Genomic DNA, 16,331 nt, shown 5'->3' on the forward strand with positions numbered 1-16,331 from the left:
AAGGGTTTGAGAAGTCCTGCAAAATTCATTTGTTGCATTCTGCTCGCTTCATAATAATAATGAATATGGGAAAATGAACACTTAATTAGTCATGCCGAAAAAGGAAAACAAAATTGTGTGTCAATTGAAAAAAGTCATAAATATTAGACTTTGTATTTAAAGGAATGAAGGTGAAGGTGACATCTCAAACCTGAAAACTTCAAATTTAATGTCCCAAAATAAACCGATTTTGAACTTTTTAGTTCAAGCATTTAAGCTGAATTTAAATTGGCATTTAAAGCTGAATTTTTATGGGCATTAAAACTTGTTGCTCTACATTCATACTTTAATGCATTCAAATGATATATTGGAAATATTTTCACATATGTTTACTGAAAGTGAAATGGCTAAAAATGTCCGTGTCTTATTTGTTAAGGATTAGCCCCATGAAACTGATAGCTGAAATATCTGCAAAAGTTGCTGAAATTGATGCCCAGATACATAATTTGGCAAAAATGAATAAATAAAAAAGTAATTTTGCTTTGTAATGTTTTGTTGTTGTTAAGTAATTATTGATTGATTTGCATTATGGTAGCAAAAATAATTTTTGTGTGATTACAATTAGCATCTGAAGTAATCTGAGCATCTGAAGTAATATATCCCCCTCCACTTAATATATAAATTTTGTCTTGCTAAAGTCTAGATAATAAATAAAGAAAATTATTTTTTTTTTTGTATGTAAATATTTTTTTTTTTTTTTTTTTTTTTTTTTTTTTGATATACTATTTTTTCAAATAATGTTAAATTACTGCTTCTTTTCCTTGCTTTTTCCACTCCGTAAAATTATATTGCATTGTAACTAGCTCATGAGGGCCTTTTTTTTTTTTTTTTTTTTTTTTTACATATATCTTGAATATATATACAGGGAAAACACAGAGATTTTTTTCCCCCCAATTTAAGTGGCAACCCTGAAATAAATGATTTTTAATTGTGAAAGATTTTATTTTATAAAAGTCGCTTATTAAATTACTTTGATTTCCAATATTTTAGTACTTTATTAAGCTATTCATCTCATATTTTGTTGCTTGTTGCATAAATAGATATTTGAAAGGAAGTATAATATAAGAATTATATATAATTATGAGAATATTTATTACCATAAAATGTCTTTAAGAAGTAAGCACCTTAATAGTTGAAAATATATATTAATATATATTTTCAATGTATATATTATTGCTTATATGCAACAAAGTTAATGTAATTAAATTGGCACAGGGAAAATTATAATTTGTTTTACAAAATTTGGAGTTAAAATATTATTTTTAAATAAATTTTTTCAGAATATTTGTAAAATTAAATAATTAAATTTAAAAATGTATTTATTAGAAATAAAGTTCCCATTTTACAGAAACTTCTTATGTTCTATAAGTGCCCTCATTATTGCTAACGAGTAAAAATTTTAGCTTGCTTTGCTGTAGGTAGTTCTTGTCCCCACATTTAAAAGTTGTGACTGTTAATGAAGTTGGATAATGGAAATTGAAGGCATTTTCCCCTACTTTGACCGATGAATTTAATAAAATATGTATTCTGGCATTGCAACAGAGTTTTTTTTAAACAAAATGCATGAGTAATGTTTAAATGCTAAATAAAAACTACCAACATTTCAAAAATGTAAATGCACTCCTAAATGCATCATATTATGACCATTACAGAAAACTTAATGTAAATAAAAAACTACGTGTAGGAATGAACTGAAATTTTGCATGTCCCCATAACAGAACCTTCTCTGTCAATTTATTCCCAAATTTAAATATGCTGCCCTTTAAAACATTTTCAACTTTAATTTTGAAATTTTTTTGTTACTTAAAGATTTTTTATTGATAAAAATGTGTAGAATAATTTATATTTTTATAATAAAAAGAGTTTAGGGCAATAATTTTATTATTTTTTTAAGATATGAATAAAAATTCAAAATTTAATTTTAAACTTTTATTAACATTAGAAAGTCAATTTATTAATTAACATTAGAAAGTTAAAATTTTATTAGCTCATAACTTCGAAACTAGTAGACCTAGACAATTAAATCTTGGGTTTCCTGGAATTACTTTTAATACAGTTTTAAAATTAGATGTAAAATATAGGTACTGCCATTGGAAATTTTTAGTTTTCCTTCTTATTTCAATGTCTTTAATGAATTTTAAATTAAAAAATACATTAGTTGACAGTACATTTGTGGCTTCCTATTTGATTTCCATACTCCTCTATACCTTTTGCTTAAACATATTCACAAATTCTGATTTAAAAAAAAAAAAAAATCTTTTCTTTTTTTTTAGAAATTGTTTGCTAATTTTGTAAATAAATTTATAAATTGGAATTCTCAACTTTGTTGAATTGCTTGCCATTTTTGATTGTCAACTTTCCTGAAATGCCTGCCAGTTTTGCAATGCATCTCCTCCCCCCCCATTAAAGATTAGTGCTTGAAAGTTTTTCTCTGTGGATAAAGCAAATGGCATATTTTTTTTAGTTTATATAAAAAATATTTGAACACGCACACACACACATTTCTTCCAATAAAGTGAAAATGAATGTTTATATAGAGAAAAAAGGAATGTTAATAAAATTGTATTATTTCCGTTTCATCTAGAAATTATGTTGTAACATTCTGATTCCTTGACAATTATCTTTAACACCAAAAAAATTGGGTTTATGAGTAACATTTTTATTAATTTTCATAATATTTTGGAGATTTTTTAATATCTTAAAGTATGTAAATAATTGCCTTAACATTATGTTTCATATTGATAAAATGTATTGATATTAAGATTGGTTTTTTATGTTGAAACTAACAATAAAGTGGCAAATTTTCTTTCTTCTTGGCAGTCATTATGATAAATTAAAAAAGATATTTTCCCTTCAAGCAACTAGTTCTTTTGGTAATCTGACTTATGCAAAAGTGATATGCAAAACATTTTTCTGAATTTAAAAATATTTTTTAATTATACTATGTTATAGTCTTTAATTTTGTTTTCATAATGTGTAATAATGTTTTGGTACTAACAGTTGTATTCTTTTGGGGTTCTGTTATCAGGTGGCATTAAAAAAGAGTTAGACGACCCTGATATTGTTTCTGCATTGCATCACATGTATACAATGATATTCTCTTCTATTGGTCGCCAAGCTGTTATCAATGTTTTGACATCAGCAGAAAATTTCAGTTCCTTGTTGCCATTTGTTCAAATGTCAGGTAAGTAAATGATTGCTTCAAAGAAATCAGATAAATCAACTTAACAGTTAAAATTGTTTTAATGCCGTTGTGAGTCATGAGGTGCTTTACATTTGACCTTTAAAAAGATATTTAAAAGATATTCTAAGAAAGATAAAAGATATAGAAAGATAAAAGACTTTCCCATATATTTAAATGAACAAGCAGTTTTATAACTAAAAATATTTGAAATGAAAAATTTATGAATCTATATTTTTGTTATTCCTATGAAATATATATATATAGATTGTTTTGGTCGAAGAAGGTGTTTATTTAAAACTGCTGTGAACTAAGCACTTGATATTTGGTATGTTGTCTTTACATAAATATTGTAGATATATGTTTAGTTTAGGATTTAATTCTTTTTGTAGAAAGTAAGTCTGTTCATCCATTTGTGTTTTAATGAGATAATGCAAAAATGTAAGTTGTTGATCTATAAAATGTAATATTTAGTATTTGTAGATATTTGTAGAAATTTGCTTGTATATGAAAGAGATTTAATGAACAAACTACTGGAAAAACAAAAACAAAAAATTTGACTTCATTTTCATTTATTTCACTATTTGTGCCTCTTTGTTTTAGTTTATTAGAAAGTCAAGAATACTTCCACTAAGTTTTCAATTTATTGATGATAGCTTTCAGCTGAAAGTTATTTTATGGTTATTTGAATGCTTTTAAAATTTTAAGTAAATTTGTTTAATAATATAAGTAGAATATTTTTTAAATATTTAGCAATTACATTTCTGTTTGAGGATAAAGTTTTTTAAGTTTTAGAATGAATATTTAAAAAATAACTTGATAAATAATTTTAGATAGCACCAAAATTTTTCAATAAATATTTTACTAAATTAAATATTTTCAAACCAAAATCTCTCTCCGATAATATTTCAGATGGGATGTAAGATGAAGTAAAGAAAGAAAAAGCTGGCAGACAAAATTATTAAAAATATTTAATTTAGTTTATAATTTCTCCAAGTATTGATTTTTGTAATATATATTTTTTAAAGTCTAATGGCTCATATATGATTAATTATAATAGGGCTCAACATATATAAGATCTTAGGGCAACTTCCTTTATTTGACAAAAAGACAAAAAAATTACTTAAACTATATCTGTGATATGAATGTAAAAAATATTGTGACTTACTGATGAAGAACTAGAATCTCGGGTTCTCTGCCTTTTGGTGAGTTAATTTATTTGAAGCATTTTATAAGATATGTAGCCAGATGACATATAACTTATGATTTATAATGTTAGATTATATGACATTATGACTTATAATGTTAGATAAATCAACAAGTCTGTATTAAAGTATCTCTTCATGATTCTGGTTGTCAGTTTATATTTACGTCATATTCGATTCTTCAATTCATGTTGAAAATCTGTTTCAAAATTTATTTACATTTTGTTGAAAAAATGATTCTGAGTGGATCAAAGGTTCATTGCTTTCCATATCCATATTTCAGTAATGAAGGAGAATATTGAAATTTTATGAAATTCTCTGATTAAATTCTCTTATTTATAAAAAAGTTAATTTTTTTTTTGGAATGTGATGAAATATTTACAATCATTAGGGAAGAAATGTGCTTGCTTATGGGTATTAAGTTTTGCTATATTGTTTGTATAAGAATAAAACATTTTGTACCATACAAATGTGGCCATATTTTGTAAAATATAAAGGGGGGGGTTGCCTCAAGTTTCTCAAAAATGCTGCATCTTAACTCACAGTAGGCAATGTGTGAAGCATATTTGTTATTTAAGTTAGACAGTATGCAACTTGTGGTATTATGTGTATAACTTTCTAATTTAAGTTTCATTAAATGTTTAACATTTATTGTGAAATATATTTGGAAATTAGATAGGCAAAGATAAGCCATTTTAAGAATATTTTCATCTATCTTTATTTTACATGTGTTAAAAATTGGCTTTTAATGATCTAATAATTTGATTTCTGATTAAAGGTACTGAGGATTTTGATGTGAAACAAAGTAAATCTGTATGTGCTGGATATGCTACAGAGTTGATTATGCTAGTTGTAAATTACTCAGAAAATGTTCCAATGCTTGAGAAGTTTTCAGATGCACTTTATAACTTAAGTCAGCAAGGTAACTGTTATTTATACTGCAAATCCATCAAAATAATTTACATTTTATCAATATATATATATATATATATATATATATATATATATATATATATATATATATATATATATATATATATATATATATATATTGATAAGATTTTTCTCATGACTATATTTGTTGTTAAAATTGACACTTTTTTTAAAATTGATATCTTGTTTAATAATTGACATTTTAAAAACTTTTTAAAGAAAATTTGTATATATATATATTTGAATGCTATAATAAAATAGATTTACTGTTTATAAGCTTGGCCCATAATTATTGTTAATTATTACTGTGGATAAATATCAGAATGGTGTGAGATGAGTTACATTTGCACTGAGTTACTGAAATATATAAAACTGACTAAAAATTGAATTTTTACCAAGTAAAATATTTAACTTTTTAAACCTATCTGTTCTCTTTTTATATTTGATTATGCTACAGTTTGATGTACATAAAGATTGTAAAATTAAATCTCTAATTTTTTTGTATTTATACTAAAATTAAAATGTAATTCATTATTAGTTATGAAATTTAAAAAAAAAATCGTATTTCTTGATGCCAGTATGATTTCACTTCTTAAATTTAAAAAAAAAATCACTAAGCATACTTAAGTAACATTACATATTAAATCTTATGAATTCCTCTTTAAAATAAGGAGTCAAACATTTTACTAGTCCTAATAGACGAGTAATTCTTGATTTAATAAATTAATGATGTTAAGAAACAACTATTTTCCAAAAATTAAAACCCAAAAAGATTTTAAAAAATAAAAAATAAATTAAACTTATACATTTTTTTTTATCAGAGAATTTTTTTTTTCTTTCAATTTATCACACAGAAGGAATTTTCTACCTTGGGAAGTTCTTTCTTACTATCTGTATGTTCTCCCATACACTATCTGGCAAAGGGTATGGAAGGACATGTAGTAAGGACAAAGGGTGTCAATTGCAGAGAAAAATCAAGTTCCAGGTCTAAACTGTATATTATATGCAAAATGAAGCTGTTTGTTGTACCAATGTGTTTGCTGTTCAATAGCAAACTATAAATGTCAATTGAGTCATACTAATGAAAGATCTGTAAAAAAAATTCAAAAAGTTAGTATTATAAGTTAGTATAGTAATATTAATTGTGTCTGAGAATGTTGCAAAAATCCATTGACTGTTAAAGGAAAGTTTACTTAAATATGCTTAGTATATTTGTAATAAAGTACTGGCTTATCCATTATATTTGTTGTTCTATATAGGGTTAGCAAAAAGTTAGTTTCCCACTTCAGAGGGTTGGACTCTAGAATACATTTTATTAGTCCAAATGAAATAAAATTTAAAATACAGATAATACAAATGATGTGCTTAAAATTTACTAAGCAAAAGTTTTTAGTACAAAAAGCCCTTGATAGAAAGCTTTTTCAATACACATAAAAACATTTAATATTATTTGTAAATATTAAATTATATAAAAAAAGTACTGAAGTGCAAAATTTTTTCAAACTTTGTCAGTAACTATCCTGCAATAGGTGCAAATACTTAATTTTGTAGCTATAAAAACAACACCCTCTGCTAAGTTATTTATACAGTGGAATATAACATATCCAATATGTGGAAAACAATTAGTACATTCACACTACCATGCAGCAGCTGACTGTTAACTTTTTTCAGTTTGGTATCAACATTTTGGATGCTAGAAGATGTTTGTTAAATGGGATTTGCTTTCATCCTGGAAGAATCCCTGGTTGCCCAGTTATTTCAAATTTCTGTATTTTTTTGCATAGGCCTCATTGGGCATCTTTGTATCTACTTTGTACTGCAGAATTTTTATGCAGCTCCAACAGAGTTCTGCTGGTTTTGGTAAAATAATTTTATCAGTAGTGCAGACCTGCCAAGTACTCCGATTTTTATCAGTTTACTTCGGTAAGCCGAACATTATCAGAAAAGTCTGATTTTTTAAAGTTTGACGGTTTTATTTTTGTATTTCCCACTCTCCCTATGTAATTTGAATAATCTGCTTACCAAATGCAATTTAAAAAAAAAATACTACTTTTGGTTTTGAAAAATGGTTTGGCGCGCTCTTACATAGTAAAGTTATCTATGTGTGTACTTCATATATAAAATAATTTTAATTTGTTTATTGCTGTTGTTTATTTAAACATTCTATGAGTTTCATTGCTTTAAAGAAATCTATGTCAAAACTGTGAAAATAATGGAGTACATGGGAATAACTAATAAAAATTGGTATCGTAGATTTGCTCCTATTTTTCTAGTCTTGTGCTCCTAAATTTTTTGATGTGGGGTTGGTAGCTCTGGTAGTGCTTTTTTTTTAAACATAGGAACAATGTGCAGAGAGTCAACTTATGCCCATGCAGAATCTGCCTTCTTTTTATTTATTTTATAGCACATGTGTTGGTAAAATTTAATTCTAATTTGTTTTAGTAAATGGCTAATTGCATCATTTGAATTTTCTGTACAAATTTTCTCATTTGGGCTAGTAGAATGCATTGTGAAGAGGAAAACTGATATCTAGCTGAACTTGTACATTTAAATTTTTTCTAACAATATATTTCTTAAAGTTCCTTTCAGAAAATCATGTGCTATTGATTTTTTACTTATATATGTATAATGATATTTTTAAATATTAATTAATTTCCTAATTTTATTTGAAATTAGCACATATGAACTTATCTCTTATTCTCTTAACGATCTCTTTTTTTTAAATTTAATTACTTTTAACATGTGCTCTATAAAACTGCTCATTCTAGCTTTTCTCATTCTCTGAGTGAAGGACAAAAATCCTTAATGCTTACCACATTCTTTTAAAGATACCTAAATTTCCCTTTTCTAGGACTACATGTGTCAAAGAAATCCCTATCAAAATCTCTGTAGAAAATCACTGAGGGAAAAGTCTATTTTACTCTTTTGTGTCCCAATGTAGACTGATATATCTCATTGCTTTTTGTACATAATATGCTTCCTGTGATGAAATTAATCTAAGTGAAATTTTCAAAAGTTTCTTCTAATCTGCCATGCAACTGCTTAAAATATTTTTATATACACACACACGCACACACTGTAATTTTGAAAATGCTTTTTGTACATTGACTACTTATTTCTTTACTTTTTGCATGTTTTTCCTTCGCATACCATTTTGTATCCCAATTTTGGATTCCCTCTTTTTTGCCTTTTGGTTAGTCCTGGAAAGAAATCTTTTATAAAATACTTTCACATCATAAATTATAAGTTTCAGATATAAAATTCTTAAATTCTTCATATGGTGTAAGTTTTACCATAATTTTTTAAAATAATAGTAAAGAAGTTGAAATTATTACAATATTATCTTTAAATTACAAATTGAAATTATTACAATATTACCTTTAAATTACAAATTGAAATTATTACAATATTACCTTTAAATTACAAATTGAAATTATTACAATATTATCTTTAAATATTATTTTTAAATTTTTTTTTTCAATCTTTTTCAGAAATTACGCCGAAGTTGCATGACCTTGGATTTTGGATGGCCCCTACTCGCTCTCTTTCTGCTTATAATTATGAAGCCATTTTGCCATTAATAACACTTCTGAAAAATCACACTGAAGATGCCAGTTCTTTACCACCAGAACTTATAACAACCCTTAGAATTCTTCAATACTTAACATTACCACAAGAAGGTGCTTTCACTTTTTTAATAAGTTTTAAAAACTTGAATCATAAGTAAATATGTTAATTACATTTTTTGTGACTTTAAAGAATTTGGCAATCTTAGCATTCATACTTAAATATAGCATATTGTTGTTGTTAAATACTATTGATACAAAATTGAAAAGCTAATTTTCATGACAAAATTTTAATTTAACCCCTTAGTTGATATTTCGTGTTCTTTTTTTCAGCTGCGACTTCAGAAGTTCTCCAACGGTGGGGGGGGGATAAATCAGACAGGGAGGCAAACACAGTTTCTCTAATTTGGCTTCAAAATAACTTAAAAGTAAAATTAACTATTATCAGTATCTGAACTAACTTTTATTGTTCAGATACTAATCTCTTCTCTCATTGTTGAAAATTTACAAAGATATTTGAAAAAAAAAAAAAAAAAAAAAAAATCCTGAGTTTCTTTTACTAGAGATTAATAGATTGTCAATATTTGAGTTAATTTTTCATGAGACTTTTAAGATTTAATTGCATTGATATTTAATTCTAGAAAAATTATGGTTATATTTCATTCTAGATTCTAGTATATAGATAAAAATATGTTGCAGCACTAAATTACATAAATTTGTTGCAATATGATGATGGAAATATTTAATCGAAATTTAACTAGATGTGCGTTTGTAATTATTTTTATTTTGATACAGTTCTTAATCTTCTGGATCTTTTTTTTATTACTTATAAAATGTTTTGATTACAACAAAAATAAATTAATCAAACAGAACTACAATAATTTGTGAATGCTTAATTTTTTATAATGATAACATTAGCAAAATATTAAATGAAATGATCAAATCTAGTAATTCATAAAATGTTTTCTTTGTTAGTTACTTTTCTTGAAAAGTGAACAATGTCTATAATATTTAATTATCTGAAAAATATTAATACGTAAGATATACACACAAAAGTGTTAATTGTAAGTTTATTATAAATTCCTTCCATTCTGAAAGAAGGAAAGAAAAAAACAAAAAAAAAAAAAAACAAATATTTATCTTTGACAGCAGTCTTTGAAGAATATCAGAGCTCCCGTCTTTTCAAGCTGGGAAATTTAAATGAAATATTTTCCCATTGATTCTTCCTTTTTTGAGCATCAGCTTATGCATAAAATTTGATTGGTGATAATTTTTTTAGTACAATTTTCAATCTAACTGATTGCTTACGATGGCTAGTGTTCCATATAGTTGGTATATAGTCAGGCACATGGTCTATTTTTTTTACATAATCAAATAAGTTGAGGAGACAGATGAATCTAATAACACAGACTCATTCAAACTGGGAAAAATATAATCTGTTTTTTTTATTTCATTTCTTTCTAACTTAAAAATTAATTTAGAAGGGTGGGGATACAGGCAAAACAATAGTAAAATACACAAACTTTTCTTTCTGTGCTATGTAGGCAAAACCTCTAAGTCTGTAAAAATTAGAAAGAAGTTTATTTAGCTAATAGCTGTTTTTATAAGTCTGCTAAATAGCTAAAGGAAATTATAGGCTATTATTATATATAATGTGTTGTTTTATTAATTGAATTTTTCTAATACTTTTTAAAAATATGAATAATTAAATTATTACTATTTAACTAGTGCATAATGCATGGTTATTTTGCACATAAGTATACATTGCCATATTGTGATCAAGTGATTAAATAAAGAAAAATTAATTAATTTCTATTGATTATTACTTTTTATTCCTTTTTTTAAGTTTTATATCCCACGATTTTTCCTCTTCTTTTGAGGAGCCATTACTGTTACTAAACTGGAAATGTCATAGAATGATAAGAAATTTTATTGTGATGCTATGTGATTTTACTTACTTATTCAAAAATGATTGCTTTTCAATTATAAATTCTGAACAAAATAAATAAAGCTTTTGAAATTTTCATGCAATTGTAGTGCAGCTTTTTTAACTATATATTTCCATATCATTATTTACTAATATGTATTTTAATTTTTCAGATACTTCAGAAAAGGATGAAAAAGAATTAAAATATATGTATGCAATTATTCAAGTGTTTTCCAACAATGGTATGGATAGCCTTAAAAATATTCTTGTGGTAAGTATTTAAAATTTAATTTCTTTCTTTTTTCTTTTCTTTCTTCTTTCTTTCTTCAATTTCTTTCTGTTTTCAAGTTGACTGTTGCAGAATGGGTATTCATGTATGATTCATATATTTACATAAATTAGTAATCAACGTTATAGAAATCTTGAAAAGACACATTTTCTGATTTTTGATGTATTGTTTATTGTTACTGCAAAATCTTATGTTAAAGAAAAGTGGCTTAATCTGCGTAAGTAAAAGAAAAATTTATAACAGTGTAGATATACATAATTAATGAATAGATTTTCTTTTAACTTTATTAACAAATACTATGAAGTACAAGGAAAGTTTTGGGGCATGGAATCAGAATTTTCCTTCTCAGAAGTGTTACCATTCTTATATTAGTATAGAATGAAAAGATAGTTGATATTTTAAATGATATTGTTTCTTGAATTACTGTTGTGTATGCTTAAATAAATTTTGTAAAATTATTTTAAAATTTATTGAAAATGAGTGAAAAAATGAGCAAAGGATTTTTTCTTTGAAGAATCAGTTTTTTAAAATGACCTTATTCTTTCTCTTTCTCTCTCTCTGTATGTATGTATATATATATATATATATAAGGTAATGTTTAAAATTTGTTTAGTATAATTAATATTCTAATTTTAAGTAAAAATGTAACTGAAAAAGATAATTTTACATATCATAATTTTTTGTGTGAAAGTATATTCTTAAAAAGCCATTGTATTCGTCATCATCATCATATACACAGGGTGGTCATAAAAAAAAAACTTTATTCGTTATTCTTTGAACAATAACATAATGGTTTTTATGGTTACGATTATAGGTACAGAAACACTAAATTTTCAAATGATATTGGCCACTTTTTTTCTGTTGTAAAATGGTCAGCACATGTTTTTTTTTTTTTTTTTTTGTCGTGTCTATGACATAGCCAAATCAAATGTATCCATGAGTCCTCATTACTGCTTCTGCAATTTGCTTGATGTTATCGTCATACAGGTCTATCAATGACAGCAAGCCTACCATTTATCTCAGATTAACACTCGTAGCTGGACACTCAAAAATGTGGCATGGTGTCAGCTGAGTATCTGGGTCAGCAGCTATCAGTTCCTGTAGACTCTCCTGCCCTCTCTGTCGATCTTCATGCCTCTGTGGTGGTTGGTTCTCAACCTGGCTATAGTTTTTGTAGTGGATCTATCTGCATTTATATTACAAATCAAGTGTTTCGTTGGTGTTGATTTTTCTCTTAGTTTAGATTTAGCTATTGCATTTGCATCTTGGATGGAAACGTTATAGTCGTTAAAGTTGAGATTTCTGGCTTCGTTGGTTAATTTGTCTGCAATGGCAAGGTGTGGAGGTATCCACTGAAGAGTACAGGTTTTGTTTAAATCTGGAAGATCATGAAGATTTGAGATGATTTCTTGGGTGGTAGAAAAATCCCCTTTTAAAATTGCTTGGAGGGCAGCTTTCGAGTTGCAGAAGATAACAAGGCCCTTTGCTTGCTCAGAGGTGGGAAGGGCTTTATACATATTAAGGGCTTCCAAAATTGCCTGTAGCTTGCAGGTGAAGTTAGAGGCTATAGTTCCTGCTCCAAATTTATCTGTTGATGGGTATTATTCAGCACATGTAAAAACCATAAAAAGTTTTAGAATGGTACATATATCACACAAAATTATTGTGTTAGGCATTCACAAAAAATAGCTTTGTAAATAGGGGTGGAAAAAAAAAGCAACAATCCACGATTGGATGTCCTTGGATTAAATTTGCATATGACAAAAGTAAGAGACAGACTTTTGTGTATAATTGTGTATTGCTAGGTGAAGGCTAAGAACTTTTAGGTGTGTACAATGAAGCTAACAATAAATTATTTGTATTTGAAATAAAAGGAGACAATCTGGAAATGTTAAAAAAATAGTTTTTAAATAAAAGGTGGCCAAAAAAAATATAAAGAAAAAGTATTATTTGTGACCCTTAATTTTTTTTAGTAAAAAGTGGGTTGGTGACTTGATGATGGTGATAAACATGATATAAATAAAATTGTTATTTTGATAGTGATATTCTGCAGAAAAAATGATCTAGTTCCAAAAATAGTAACAACCACATTAAGTTCTAGAGCAATTTTTTAAGTTGATATATATATAATATAATTTCAGATTTCCTTTTATTAATTTTAGAATTTTATACTGACAGATCCATAAAAAGGGAAAGAATGTGTAATCTGTTCTTTGGGTTCGTCTCACATATTTAGTAATGCTCTCCTGCGTTTCAAGGTTCTGGAATAATTTCAAGCAAAATTATTTGCATGAAAAAGAATTGTAGTTTTCTTTTGCCAGCTTTCTATCTCCAGTCATTGGTGCTACAGAAAGTATATTCTGCTCATTTCATGAATAAAAATTTGAAGCATTTCTATTAAGACTTGATGTTGCCATTTTATCCTTTGAGAATATATAATTTTTTTTTCAATTTCTGGTCTTTTGAAACTGTTTTGTTTTTTTATTTTCAAAGTAATGCAATATGAAATGCTTTTTAGAACATTTTTGACACTTGTAAGTTCCAAATAGTTCCTAATGGAATGATTTTTTAGGGAATTAAAACAAATGGTTTTTTTTCCTGACTTCACATATGCCACTTACAGAAATATTTTTAAATTTTGGATTTTTATACAGTGCATGAACTTATTTTCTATGGCATTTTACTCATTTAAAATATGTTTTCGTCTTATATATTGGAACCATACTTCTAACTTTATTTTAAAAACTATGATTCTATTTTCTTTCTTTTATTTTACTGTTTCGTAAGGATATTACTTGACTTTTCAAAAGCAAAATTGTTTTAAAAGGCCAGTCTTCGAAAATTATTCAGTTTTTTCCCCCTCCCATTAGTAATGAGTTCATTTATGTAGCTTTTCATCAATTTTAAACACAATCATTGTTTCTGGGGATTTTTTTATTTTATAGTTTTTTTATTTTTTTTTCTAAAGGTGGAATGCACTTATTCATTATATCAATTGAATTTAATATGTCACTAGATGATTTACTTATATAAGGTTGACACAAAAGTTTTTTTGATTATGGAATTTAATAGCTCTCATCTGTTTAAATCCTGCTTTCTAAAGACCATGCAATTAAGATTAGTGTCAGATATAGAGATTGATTGCATAATTCACAAAGCTTTATCCCTACACCTGATTTTTAGATATTGAAACATTATAGCATTTGAAATCAATAAAGTCTTTTCAATTATACCTGCAATGAACGTCTTTAAACATGATCCATTTTTCAGCTTTATCAATAAATATGGGGACAGATAATGTTGATAATTTTTATTTCCTTACTGATGATTACAATTTCTCAAGCTTGCATTACAGTTTGATACAGATGAAATAGACTGTTCAACATCAATTTTCAGTTAATGTTTAATCAAATTTCATCCTTAAAATCATTTAATTTGTTTTTCTGAATAAAATCATCTATTCCCTCAGGTTTGCGTGCAGGTTTAAAAAATTCAATTGAATTGTTTGATTTGATCTATCCCTGGTTTTAGAATTGAATAATTGTGAAGCAATTGAATCGTGCTGTGTTAATATAGTTTTTAGAATTTTCCTTTTCATTCTTAATGAATCTCCATATCTCCATCATGAATTTTTTTTTGTGTATATATATATATATATATATATATATATATACATATATATATATACATATAATTTTCCAATTTGTTGGTTGATAAAATAAATAGTGCTTTAATTATGAATGACAACGACATTTATTAAACATGATGACTCTAATACAAAGACAACAAATGCACAACCGAGATGAACACAGGCAATATACAGCAGCACATTACAACAAGCAGTAGCTTACAAGTAGTAAACAGTAGTAAAAATAACCACAGCACATAAAGTGTCCGAACAGAATTCAGAGGAGGAGGGAATCTGCATAGTTTCACTCTACGGTCTCTCCAAGCATCTGCAATCCTCCACTGTCTCTACTTTAGCTGTATCCAGCTGCCAACTCCCTACTACACGGCTGCTACTCCTCATATGACTTGATGTTGCTTCTACAACAAAGAACAGGACTCGGCACGCAGCTGAATTCAGTAAATGCTTTGCTCCACACAAAGCTTGCACTTCGCCAGACTGATCCAACTATTCCGCCGTGTCTTTCCACGACTGAATACATGACTAACAGCCTTTTATAGTTCCCAGAGGCGGGCAGAGAAGGTCCTGGAACAATCAGGCATATCTCGATTCCTATTGGTTGAATCTCTAAAATTCTGGAAGTTTTCAGTGTTATCTATTTTGTCGTTAAGCCCTGAGATCACTGATTCGGTATCCGATCAGCATCCAACAGAGTTGATCGTAAAATGGTTTTTCTAGTGATTGAACTAACTGGCTAGGAAACAGCATCATAGATTTGTAATAATATATAGCAAATTATTATTTATTGCAAAAAAAGATTAATTTTGAAGGTTCTCATACTTGGAAGATAATAGAATAGTATCATGAATGTCTGGTTCTCAGATCATGTAAATTTCTCTAAAATAAAATACTCTGTTTTGCAATTACAAACATTTCATTTGATCTCAATCATTACATCTGAAGTAATGAATAAGACTGAATAATAACTTGCAATAACTCAACACACAAATCATGCAGGCCACTTCCTGGACAAAATATTTTCTTTTTTATTAATAATAATGATGGAGGTTTTTTTACATATACTATTGAGCTTTTCCTTCTTTTCAAAATAATTTTTTTTTTTTTTTGTTTATTTTCTTCCATATTTTAGATTATTAGTCGGCATATAATCTAACCAATAAGCTAAATATATAGATATTATATATCTCAGAGTCTTTATAATTCAGTCTTTGTTTACTGTTGTTTTTAATTATTATTTCAAAGAAATTTCTGTTAATCTTTAAATCTATACTTATAATAAAGCTCAATGTGTGTGTGTGTGTGTTGGGGCTCTACAGGCCAGACCTTTCGATCTACAGCTACCAGATTTGGCACATGTATAATTTGGTGGTTGGATATGTGCACCTTGGAGCTATTTTTTTAAAATTTTAATTAATTAAAATTAGACGAAATTTTAGCGTTTTTCCGCTATAACTTCCGAAAATATCACAGCACAAAGTTAATTTTTACATCAAGTTAAAGCTGAAAAATTTATCTTTTTAATATTACCAATTTTTTACACAT

At 26.9% G+C, this 16,331-nt stretch overlaps 1 protein-coding gene across 1 annotated transcript in view; it reads left to right on the forward strand.

The window, feature by feature from the left end:
* LOC129963783 (protein virilizer homolog) overlaps positions 1 to 16,331 on the forward strand; it is a 111,062-nt gene that overhangs the window by 57,558 nt on the left and 37,173 nt on the right. Inside the window, exons 18-21 of the mRNA XM_056078337.1 lie at positions 3,068 to 3,223; positions 5,204 to 5,347; positions 8,850 to 9,038; positions 11,025 to 11,122. Coding sequence (XP_055934312.1) covers positions 3,068 to 3,223; positions 5,204 to 5,347; positions 8,850 to 9,038; positions 11,025 to 11,122 — 587 coding nt within the window. The remainder of the gene's footprint in view (positions 1 to 3,067; positions 3,224 to 5,203; positions 5,348 to 8,849; positions 9,039 to 11,024; positions 11,123 to 16,331) is intronic.

The sequence above is a fragment of the Argiope bruennichi genome, chromosome 3 (genome assembly GCF_947563725.1).
Source record: "Argiope bruennichi chromosome 3, qqArgBrue1.1, whole genome shotgun sequence".
NCBI classification, from domain to species: domain Eukaryota; kingdom Metazoa; phylum Arthropoda; class Arachnida; order Araneae; family Araneidae; genus Argiope; species Argiope bruennichi.